The sequence below is a fragment of the Haliotis rufescens genome, unplaced genomic scaffold, assembly GCF_023055435.1.
Source record: "Haliotis rufescens isolate VD_foot unplaced genomic scaffold, xgHalRufe1.0.p SCAF_7, whole genome shotgun sequence".
Lineage (NCBI taxonomy): Eukaryota > Metazoa > Mollusca > Gastropoda > Lepetellida > Haliotidae > Haliotis > Haliotis rufescens.
The window spans coordinates 40104893-40117315 of record NW_025964361.1 but is presented as its reverse complement, the minus strand read 5'-3'; the positions used below and the strand labels follow the sequence as shown (position 1 = coordinate 40117315).

At 42.6% G+C, this 12423-nt stretch overlaps 1 protein-coding gene across 4 annotated transcripts in view; it reads left to right on the top strand.

Moving 5' to 3' along the window:
- LOC124132643 (kinase D-interacting substrate of 220 kDa B-like) overlaps positions 1-12124 on the top strand; it is a 32891-nt gene extending 20767 nt beyond the window's left edge. For all 4 annotated transcript variants that reach the window (XM_046496645.2, XM_046496644.2, XM_048387281.1 and 1 more), the window contains 8 exons: positions 65-213; positions 824-1080; positions 1505-1942; positions 2273-2483; positions 2860-3022; positions 5242-5429; positions 6764-7089; positions 7872-12124. In XM_046496645.2, coding sequence (XP_046352601.2) covers positions 65-213; positions 824-1080; positions 1505-1942; positions 2273-2483; positions 2860-3022; positions 5242-5429; positions 6764-7089; positions 7872-9218 — 3079 coding nt within the window. In that variant the 3' untranslated portion in view covers positions 9219-12124. The remainder of the gene's footprint in view (positions 1-64; positions 214-823; positions 1081-1504; positions 1943-2272; positions 2484-2859; positions 3023-5241; positions 5430-6763; positions 7090-7871) is intronic.
- The last annotated feature ends 299 nt before the right edge of the window (positions 12125-12423 follow it).

The window sequence follows — 12423 nt, the reverse complement described above, 5'->3', positions numbered from 1 at the left end:
ATTTGGAGAATCCTCCTACACCGATAATAATTTTCAATTGAATCATTTCACGTCCATCATGCAGGTTTCTGTTTTCTGAATGTACGCGGCTGACAAGTGTGGGAGGAGAGAAGTCCCTGGCAGCCATGATCGCCACGCTGTGTGAGGCCGTGGAGAATGAGTATGGAATCTTGGTAGCCCGTCTTTTCCGTGTCTTCAAACCTCGAACTGATCGTAAGTAAATTACTCCGAGTTATCCATTCTAAGACTAGGGTTACTGGTTATTTGATGGTTATATTGATTTGATTTTATTTAATTGTCATATTAAATACATGATCATGATGGTACAAGTGATAGAAATAAGCTTCAGCGTTACCGTTCATCGGTAATTGGTAGTAAATTTCTGGTAAACAAGGCCTTAGACTGATAAAATTGAACCTAGTGGTCCACTGGACCTGCAGTAAGTATGACATTATTTATGTTGAAATTGAAAGCTTGACCAAATCCCTATGAACATATTTGTGAATAAATGCTCTCTGAAAATGGAACAATGTCTCAGCCACTGGTTGATATAAACCATATAGTAGCAAAACGTGAACAGTAGTTTTGAGGGTAACACTGCGGGAAAGCAGATGAAAGCAGGGGTTAAGGGGAAAAATGAAAACAAGATTTTTGAAACACCTGCGATTTTTTACTTTGCTGCGTGCTAGTCTATTTCAAACCATTTTGCATTGTTTTGATTATACATGATCATAACAGGTCAGTGCATTGTTAATAGACTCATCAGTACGACATGTCACAGATGTTTTATGTCAAAAGTTCACACAAACTCTGTTGTCTGCAGACTCTAAGGGCAGGTTCAAGTCCATGTGTTGTATCCCAAACTTCATCTTCGTCATCATCTTCCTGCTGGTGGTGGCCGTTGGTATTGCGATGATTGTTGTCTACAAGATCTCCAACAACACAGCTGTTAATGCTGTTCTCATTGCGATTGTGTCTATCATCGGGCTCACCCTCATCAGCAACATCTACACCATTGCTCAGGCTACGATGGCCCTCCTGGTGTCCCAAAAGAAGCGGGTCCTCAGAGCAGCTGATAACGTAAGGGTATTTTGTTGATCTTTTGTTGCCCTTGTTGGAATTTCAGGTCAAAATAGATCCTCAGCAACCCTTGCTTGTCTTAAGAGCCAGTTGAAAAGTTAAGAGTCATTGTACCCTGATGGTGTGAATCTTTACTAATGCAGCCAACTGTTGGTTTCCATGTTGCTGATTTCTTCTGTTAATAGCTATTAACCATCTTTTGCATATTGCTGACTACAGCGTAAAACAGCATTCACTCACTTACTCAAAGATAATTAGTGTAAAACAAAATTCATTCATTCTTTAAGATATAAGAATAACTTAAAATTATCAGAAGTGTTCAATGATGTTTTATTGCACCGAAAGGTTTTTTTCCACAAACTACAGATCTATGAATATATCTGTCCAAAGCGCTGGGTCAGAAATTATAACCTTCTTTGTGTAGCTTGACGTGCTGAAGATGGATGGGTTCATGCAGCAACTGAAGCTGGAGGTGGACATGATGTCTCGCATGGTCAACTGCATGGACATCTTCACCCAGAAGCAGACGCGGCTGGTGGTCATCGTGGACGGGCTGGACAGCTGTGAGCAGGACAAGGTCCTCCAGGTCCTGGACATAGTCAAAGCTCTGTTCTCTGACGACAACGCTCCTTTCATCACCATCCTTGCTGTGGACCCACACATAATCATCAAGGGCATTGAGCAGAACCTGAGGTCCACGTTCCTCGACTCCAATGTCAATGGGTTTGATTACCTGCGGAACGTCGTTCACCTGCCCTTTTACCTGCAGAGTCAGGGTGTGAGAGTTCAGAGACAGGAGTCGGTCGGGCCAAGCAACTCTTCTCAAGAGAATCAAGCAGAGTCTCCAGGCAAACCTTACAAGGTTGGTAGCAGCTGACAATAGTTGCAGTCAAATAACATTAGCTTCAGGGGCAGATCCAGGATTTCCGGGTTCCACTTGGGCAATTCAATGGGGAAGGCGGGTGGGGTAGGAGAAAATCCACCCAGGATCCCACCCCAGATATCCCATTATATGTAAAGCATTATTATTTTTAGTTGAAGCACAGTTCACAAACAAACAACAGACACAAACACACCCACCAATCCGCTAAGTTTAATAGCATGGGAAGGGAAATTTGTAAATCCAGTGTGTGAGATTTGCTGCAGATGTTGTGTGGATATAGTATAGTGTATGATGCTTGGCCTGTTTCAGCACCAGGAGTCCATCTTGTCTACATCAAGTGAGTCCTCCAAGTATTCCAGGAAGAGAAGCAAGTCGGCCAAGTTCGGGAGTCTGACCGGGTCCCAGGGAGGGGTCAACACGTCGTCCTTCGACCTGTCCTCCCAGGTGGTGAAGAACGACTACTTCAGTGACATCAACCCGCGGAGCATGCGGAGACTGATGAACATCGTTGCTGTCACAGGTATGGGAAGCAGCAGCTCTGGCAGGATAAAACTGGAGAGAACTGGAGTGTTAGTGAATTGAAAGATTGGGTCCTAATGTGCATCCTCAGAGTTGTTTTTTGTTCTACTGGTAACCGTGGTAACTTGAATGAACTGTATGTCCAAAGATTGAATTGATAAGTCAGGTGATAAACATGGACATCAAAGATAAACACCTATTCAACCATTTTCAATACAATATTAACTCATGCAATAGAAAAGTATGATATGATAATACAATACAGTTTAATCCAGTGGAATATAATTAATATGTTTTAATACAATACAACATTCAAGCAAACTATGTGTCTAAGGTAAGGGGTGCACTGGGTTCTGAGTAACACTTTCTGTCTCCAGCACGTCTCCTGCGGGCGTACAACATCGACTTCAACTGGCATCGCCTGATGGCGTGGATCAACATCATCGAGCAGTGGCCATACCGTGTCTCCTGGATCATCTACTACTTCGAGGAGAGCGACTGTCTCGACCGATCCCAGTCCCTGCACTCCATCTACCAAAAGTCAGTGTTCTCTAGTGTTCATTTACTGCTTGCCCCCACAGCATTCGAGGTCAATATATTTAAGTATCCTTGTCTCTGTGTGCATTCTGGGTCAGAATAAGTCCGGAGTACACCATGTTTATCTCCCTCTTGGGATTCCAGGGCAGAATAGATCCCCAATACCTCTTGCAAGTCTGCTTGTAAAGATTTCAGGTCAGGGTAGGTTCTAAGTACACAATATTGTGTTTCCTTCTGGGTCAGGTCAGAATAGATGCCAAGTAGACCATGCTTGACCCCCTTTGGGGATCCCAGGGCAGAATAGATCCCCAGTACACCATGCTTGTCTCCCTTTGGGGATCCCAGGGCAGAATAGATCCCCAGTAGACTTGCTTGTCTCCCTTTGGGGATCCCAGGGCAAAATAGATCCCCAGTACACCATGCTTGTCCCCCTTTGGGGATCCCAGGGCAGAATAGATCCCCAGTACACCATGCTTGTCCCCCTTTGGGGATCCCAGGGCAGAATAGATCCCCAGTACACCATGCTTGTCCCCCTTTGGGGATCCCAGGGCAGAATAGATCCCCAGTACACCATGCTTGTCTCCCTTTGGGGATCCCAGGGCAGAATAGATCCCCAGTAGACCTGCTTGTCTCCCTTTGGGGATCCCAGGGCAAAATAGATCCCCAGTACACCATGCTTGTCCCCCTTTGGGGATCCCAGGGCAGAATAGATCCCCAGTACACCATGCTTGTCCCCCTTTGGGGATCCCAGGGCAGAATAGATCCCCAGTACACCATGCTTGACCCCCTTTGGGGATCCCAGGGCAAAATAGATCCCCAGTACACCATGCTTGTCCCCCTTTGGGGATCCAAGGGCAGAATAGATCCCCAGTACACATGCTTGTCCCCCTTTGGGGATCCCAGGGCAGAATAGATCCCCAGTACACCATGCTTGTTCCCCTTTGGGGATCCCAGGGCAAAATAGATCCCCAGTACAACATGCTTGTCTCCCTTTGGGGATCCCAGGGCAAAATAGATCCCCAGTACAACATGCTTGTCTCCCTTTGGGGATCCCAGGGCAGAATAGATCTCCAGTATACATGCTTGACTCCCTTTGGGGATCCCAGGGCAGAATAGATCTCCAGTATACATGCTTGACTCCCTTTGGGGATCCCAGGGCAGAATAGATCTCCAGTATACATGCTTGACTCCCTTTGGGGATCCCAGGGCAGAATAGATCTCCAGTATACATGCTTGACTCCCTTTGGGGATCCCAGGGCAGAATAGATCCCCATTTCACATGCTTGTCTCCCTTTGGGGATCCCAGGGCAGAATAGATCCCCAGTACACCATGCTTGTCTCCCTTTGGGGAGCGCAGAATATATCCCCAATAACTTGTAAAGACTACGGGTCAGAATAGGTCCCCAATACCTCTTGCAAGTCAACTTGTAAAGACTATGGATCAGAATAGATCCCCAGTATACCATGCTTGACTCCCTTTGGGGAGCGCAGAATATATCCCCAATAACTTGTAAAGACTACGGGTCAGAATAGGTCCCCACTATCCAGTTCTTGTCTCAGTAGGCATTCTGGTTCAGAATAGATCCCGAGTACTCTGTGTCTCCCTAAGGGGTCCCTGAGGTAGACAGGGTTCCTGGTACCCGGTGCTATTCTTTGGCTACGTTTGAGGATTCCTCTGTATCACAGGTACACAAGGCCAGGTGAGGCTATAGTGGCATAGATCGTGTTAGGTAGGCTGAGCATGTACTGTTGTGTTGGTCACCCTACAACTCCACCCCGCTTAAACGGCTCATTGTCTATAATGCTCATTAATTATGTGGACCTGTTTTAGTGTTGTAGAAAGGGATCACTGTATCATTAATCACATTATATTAGACCCGTGAAGATTTGGGGTAGAATAGGTCTTCAGCAACCCATGCTTGCAATAAAAGGTGACTATGCTTGTCAAAAGAGGCGACTAACAGGATCCGGGGGTCAGGCACGCTGACTTGGTTGATGGATGTCATCATATCCCAATTGCTTAGATCGATGATCAGGATGTCAATCACTGGATTGTCTGGTCCAGACTCGATTATTTACAGACCGCCGTCATACAGCTGGAATATTGCTGAGTGTGGTGCTAAACAACAAACAAACAAAAACAAACACAACATATTAATTGTTTGGCAGAATCGTTTACTTCATAAACCTTGGAGAATAAGGAGAAAACATTTCTTTTTCAGAATTGCTCCGAGAGTTCCTGCTTCCAAGGATGTTGACCCTCTTGTAGAGATAGACAGAAATGTTCGCAAGATGGAGGCGTTTTTGGCCAGCAAGTCTGGAAACACCCCCCTTCTCAATGTCGGTGACCTGAGGAAGTTTCTCCCCTGTACAATCAACCTTGACCCTTACCTTCGAAAACTCATCAGAGGTAGGTCTTTGATAGGTGTTTAGAAGTTTGTGATTCATAGAAACACAAGATATATGGATGAGCTTCTGAATTCTTTATACACAACGTTTTCAGGCTACTTCTTGCTCCTTCGTCAGGTGAATGATACAAATTGAGCAGTGTTTTACAGCTGTATACAAACAGCCTAGGTGAGGTCTGATAAGGTGGCGAAGTGTGGTCTCATGACAGGTGACTTACAGTGTGTTAAGAGGTGAACAGATCAATCCTGGTCCCATCTTCCCGAGGCAAGCATGTCCACTAGTCCATATGAAAGCCTAGTTTCTACCATTGCCGCATCAAGGCCACTTTTCTTGGCTCGACCCTGGTGCCACCTAACATAGATTACGAGTTGTGCCCCTTGTAATGAAAATGTGATATCCAATCAGATCACTATTCTTTGCTCGTATAGCTTCACTAAGATGGCGACTACCATAGGCGATGACCAAGTCAATCAGATAACGAAAACATTCGCGATTTCTTCCCTGACACAAAAACATAGGCAATCGTTGGTGGTTAAAAGATGAAAAAGACATACTTGTGTCAACAAATCACTTTCATGCGAAGGTGTACCAGTCATGGATGTTGATTTTGTGAAAGTTCTCTGATTGGACTGTCGATATGTGCGATAGTCCAATCATATTTAACACAGGAAAGTGGGCTTGATGTGGCAAGTGTGGAAACAAGGCTTTGATAAAAAGGGTAGTGGACACTCTTGCCTCGGGAAGATGTCCTGGTCCTAGTAACCTATGCTGGTCATAAGTGGCGGCTTCATGAATTAGGTGGTCAAGCTCGGTGACGGGGTTGATTGTTTGTCGTATCCCCGATGGCATGGAACATTGCTTGTTATATCACCGACTGAATTATCTTGTCCAGGTTAATTATTTACAGTCTGTCGTCATATGGCTGGAATAATGCTGAATGTTATACCACAAACATGAATGTAAATAATACTGATTAATTCTGTGTTTGGAAATACAGGTAAGTATCAAGCTCCTTGACCAACGGAAACGACTTTAATTATTATCCCTTTTGTAATGAAATTGGACCTGTGGGGATTCCGGGTTAGAATTGATCCCCAACATATTATGCTGTATGTATGAGGCGACCAAATGGAATGTGTGGTCAGGCTTGGTGGTTGGTGGATGGCATGTCGTCTTACCCCGACGGCTTAGATTGATGTTCGCAATATCAATCACAGGATTCTCTGGCCCAGATTTGACTATTTACATGTCAGCATATATATCGGAATATTGTTGAGTGTGATTTAACAACAAACAAACGATAAAATGGAAACTAAAACCCCTCATTCTCTTCAGAGATGCAACACAATGCCGACATGCAGAGGACAGAGTTTGGCCTGGGCCCTGTGTATCCTACTGGGCCGTCGGCTCCCTTGCTGGGAATGCGAGACAGTGACGCCACTTTGCCCACCAGAGGGAGCTTTGTAGGCCTACAGCAGAGAGTTCCGTCTGCTGCATCCTTTACTGGTATGATGCCTGGTCACATGATGCAGTATGGACCAATGGGGATGCAGGGTATGATGCCGATGCAGTACATGGCCCATCCCAGTCAGATGAGTCAGGGCATGATGGCCCCTCCACCAGTGCAGGGTCAGAGGACACAGCCACAGGTCTTCTTTCACGTGAGTGTTGTATTTCCATGAACACAGCAGCAGGGTGGGGTGGGGTGTGTGTTTCTTATTCTGCTAAAGACATAGGTAAGATGATGGTGAGACAAACTTAGTTGCTCACATGATAACATCTTCAGTTGACATTTTGGAGAAAAAAATATTAATCTTAATGTTATTGCTTATCTTTTACCCCACCTTATGACCAGGATTTCTTCACCAAAAAGTCTGTAACTAATATGAAAAAATCTTGTTCAATGGTATATGATTCAAAACACAACAGCAACAATATTGCAACATTTGCACAATGGTATTGCAATCGTATGTTCAGTACCTTTACCTGACCACAATGCATCTGGGTTTTTTATGATGTTAGTGAAGACTACACAAACAAGTATCAATATGTTTGAGTCTTCCTAAAAATATCTAGGGATGAATTCATAATAAAGAAAATACCAATATATTCAGCAGTAGAAACTAACACTTTTAGTCTTCTAGTCCTTATAATAATAACATACAGCAAAACCCTTAAAAATGGCAAATTTCTACTAGTCCTTATGATACCTTAACTATTGGGCAGTTTGGCAAGGACTATAGGACAAGTGCCAATTTCTAACACTGTGTATTGGGGCTGTGCAGTTGCATCCCTGCTGTGTACCTGTGATCGTGGGTTCGAATCCCAGATTAGCTTTCTGGGTTTGCCAGCACAATATCTGACATCATTCTGACTTGCTGTGATATGACTTAAATAGTGTTCAAAGCTGCGTCAGCTCAAACTCAAATCATTTGTGTTTCAGGACCTTCCAAAAGATGTTTGTTTGAGTCAGCTCAGTGTGGATTCTGTGTGTAACCTGCTCCATAAGCTGGAGGGGGTCAATCAGCAGATGCTTCCGATATACATTGACAGTATCCGTGACAACAATATCAGTGGCCTTGTCCTCGCCAACTGTGATATGGACGAGTTGGGCAAAGTCATGAGGATGAAGTTTGGAGATTGGCAGCTTTTCAAAGTGGCCATCTTATCTTTGATAGATTCAGAAGCAACTTTAGCCTCTAGCAACACCAGCAACGATGTCCGTGGAACGGACAGTAGCTCTTTCATCAACAAGCACACAAGCCGGATAGAGTCAGCACCAAGTCTCGAGGAACCCAGTAAAAAGTTTGCAGCCTCTAGTAGAAGCAGAGATAGCTGCACGTCACTGCCAGATCGTAATGCTCCGACAGACGCGGAAAGTATGCGTAGGGGGCGCTTCAAGCGTACTGACAGTATTGTACAGCAGCTGAGCTATGAGACTGCCATCTTGAGAGAAGCTTTGGAGGAGTTTACAGAGGAGACGTCAGATGCTGATGAGATGGACCAGAGAAATGACGAAGATGATGGACCGATTGTGTACAACAGATCCATGTCTGAGGAGTCTGCTGGTTACAGTATTGACAACTCCAGAAGAGACACATCTCAGACTTTCACTGCAACAATAGAGACTCCGTCGTCTGCCGATAAATCTGTAGAAGGAGCCATGGGTAGTGAGAAGCTGTATCCGGTGATTGACGATACAGACGATGGTCACAAATCTCGCCACGAACACGGACACACGAATACACTGTCTTCCAGCTTAGAGAAGCTTGCGAAACCATTCATTCAAGTCCTGGAGCATCCTATGGGCTACAGTCCTGCATCTGACAAGACCCCTCTCCTCGCCATACCTTCAGATAATGTCATTGAAGGTGCAACAGCGTGGTCTGCATCAGTTGAAGGGGGTCCTCCAGACGAGAGCAATTTCTTACAAGGTCACGGCTCAAAGCACAAATCAAAGTCGACTGATTCTGATTATGAAGAATCTACCTTGTCAGAGCCCCATGTTGCCACTTTCTGCATTGAATCAGAAGATTCCTCGGACAACACCATGGGCAGCCCGACAGCAGCATCACGCAGCCTCGAACCCAGGAAACAGTCGTTCGAGGACAGTGTTATTCAGTATTTTCGCACCTCCCCACCAGCATCAGAACAAGTGAGGATGAAAAAGAGCATAGAGTCTCTCCCATCGGAAGTAGCCGTGGAGATGTCTCCTGGAGCTCGCATGGTTACAAGTGTCTCTCATCCGGACAGAATAAAGCCAGACGAGGACAAGGAATCCTTTGTGTGAGGACAAGGAATCCTTTGTGTGAAAACAAAGAATCCTTTTCGTGAGAACAAAGAATCCTTTGTGTGAAAACAAAGAATCCTTTGTGTGAAAACAAAGAATCCTTTTCGTGAGAACAAAGAATCCTTTGTGTGAGAACAAAGAATCCTTTGTGTGAGAACAAAGAATCCTTTGCGTGAAAACAAAGAATCCTTTGTGTGAGAACAAAGTTGTAGGAAAATTCCTGTAGCAACTTCCAATATCATGATTATCTCGTGAAGAGAACATGACTTGTGTATCTTTAATGGGTTCAGGGCCTTGATGGTTCTGTAAGATCTGCATTGTCATCATGACTGATTACACCGTGTATTCTATTGAACATTTAATCAGATGTTTACTTCTATCCAAGATCTATTTACATTAGTGCTTACTTTTTCTTTAGTTCAAGTCCCAATGTGTTTTTGCATCGTACTGGATTATTTAGCTTTGTGTTTGTCGTCTCCTGCTGGTCCTAAATTTCTGTCCTGTCCAAAAATGTGAAAAGGTTTAATACAGTGATTGCTCTATATACCGCTGCCATCGGGGTTCAAGATGCCAACCCTGTGTTCTAGGAAAGAGCGTTATACAGATATTCATTGCTGATGATCAACACATTACGTAATGATGGTAGTGAATATAACGTTATATTTACAGCGGTATGTGACATGACTGTAGATCTATGTAACCATGATCGTAGAGGATGATTCAAAACGCACGCGTAAACATTTAATCGGTAAATTATCATGTCTAGTGATGTTTTAACTCAAATTTCAAATTTGTATTGACCAAGCTCATTAATTTGTTATCACCTGTTCGCTGATACCTGAATTCGCTGAAGGGATGCAAGTGGGAATTAAATCTCATCAATTTATTTGTCACTTTATTTGCATTAACACGCTCTTTAGGGAAATTCTTCAGGTATTTTTGGGAGCCAAGGTTTACCTCGTGCTGCATCCAGGCTAGCGGTACATCAAGGAGCGTTATGTCGAGGAATCACTGTATCTGACCATTCACTTGAGTATAAATAAAGACTCACTCGAGTGTCTTCCAAGATGAGGTGAGGTCAAATGGGGTTTAACGTCGCGTCCAAGATTATTGCACTTATATAGCGACGTGTATGTGTGTGTGTGGCTGCTTGTACTAGTCCAGACTGATGCCGATTTATAGTGCTAGCACACTGATATACCATGCCGCAGTTTAACATGAATACCCCACTCAGACACAGTATACTGACTCCGAGCCGACCAGTCCTTGTTTTAGCCCCGTAATGCCGAGCGCCAGACAGGGTAACAACAAGTACCATCTTTTAAGGTCTTTTGGTATGACGCAGCCGGGGAACTTCCAAGATGAAATATATCAAGAAGAGTTGGATAAAGTTGCAAATATCTGAGGCTTACTTTTATCAACAAGTCTTCATTTACTTGAGCTTGGAAGACACGAGGGAGAGATTCTATTTTTATCATACAAAATATTTCTTCCATTTTTTTCAGTTTGTATCAGTAAAAAGCAGTGTCTTGAGTGTAAACAGTACAGCTATCCAGCTTCAGTGGTTGGGGATAGTGATGTCATTTGATTGTGATGTCATGGCAACTTATAACATCACATTTGTCCTCAACCAATTTTGATGTAATTTCACTGTAGAGATATCTCTTTGGAGATATCGATTGATCTCACCAAGGCGATATCTCCTGTGGAGACAGTTTTGGACGATAATCATTCTGCTGTAGAAATTATGTTTACAAATTTCTTGTTTCACAGTATTTATTGAAAAGAAATCAAAGAAGGGAAGTTACTCTTCCAATTGCTTTGTTATTTCCATCTTAAGCCCTCTGTTTTTTTCATCTTTTTTTAAAGCTCTCACCATAACAGTAACGTCTGCACTTCAAATATGGCATAATAAGGATGAAAGTTCACAAAAGACAAATTATCAGTCATATTCTCAACCAATAGCAGTTTTGTTTTTATTTTTGTTTCTTTCTGCCCACTGACCCCCTTCCCACTGAAGCTAAGCATGTAGATGAGAAAGCACAAAGTATTTGGGATGCACTTACCAGTCAGAAGTGTCCAGTTTAACACTGAAATGTGTTCATTTATTTCTATTTATTCAGAAAAGATGCAGCCTCAACATGTTTCAGTCCTTTTAACATTTAAGTGGTTGTTCTATGACATAAACTTGCATAATGTTTTTGTGTTTCAAAATTCAAAGAAATTTTGATTGTTTGTAATTTTTTGTCTCTATCATGTCTAGTAATAATCATGATAATATATTGACATAAAATATTTTGCATCAAGCATTGTTATAGGTTTATACATGTTGTTCATGCTTTTCAGATGAATTCCATTTAATTAGATTTTTTATCTTATACATACCCAAAATTGTGTTGTTGAAAGGATTGTTTTTCTACCCTTTGTTGTCCATTCTTTCCATTTGTTGTCCATTGTGTCATGTAACAAAAGGGAGCACTGTCTTCACTGTTTGGAAAATATCCAAGGAACTTGATAAATTTACATAAAAAACTTAAATTGATTCTTATTTTACCAGACTAACTGTTATTTGCTGTTGTGTATTTTCAGATCTTTTTAAGGCAAGAACAGTTATAGATGGGTCTGCCCTTAATTTTACGAAAATACAAGTAATGTGATTTAAAAAAAATTATGTTGCTTTTCAGACTGAAAATATGCATGTCCTTTTGTTCAATTTATTCATTAACTTTTATTTCAAGGTATATTAAGTGCATTTGAAGGATGTCATTTGTGATTTTTTACTATTGTACTGCCTGAATTGTTTTTCCCAGTCTACAAAGGTTCTTCTTTACAAACATGGAAATGTTCGAGATACCAAGTTTACTAATCATGCTAATTGTACATAATAATAAATTACCTACACCAAACATGTTATTAATTATTTGTAGGGCTGGGACGATACACCAACTGTGTGATCCGATACGTATCATCATACCTTACTCATGATCCAATGTGTATCACGATACTTGCATGTGCTCTTATCTGTGGTGCGTAAACAATCTTTTTTCATAGCCAGGATGGCCAAATACCTGGCACACTGATGATTTACAGTTGGCAGTGTCAAGTATGGCGCAATGGATGAAAATATTACATTTTCACTAGAAATTAGTGTTTTAGGTAACATTTATTAAAGAATACATTTAAGGTAAGAATCGATACTTTTTGC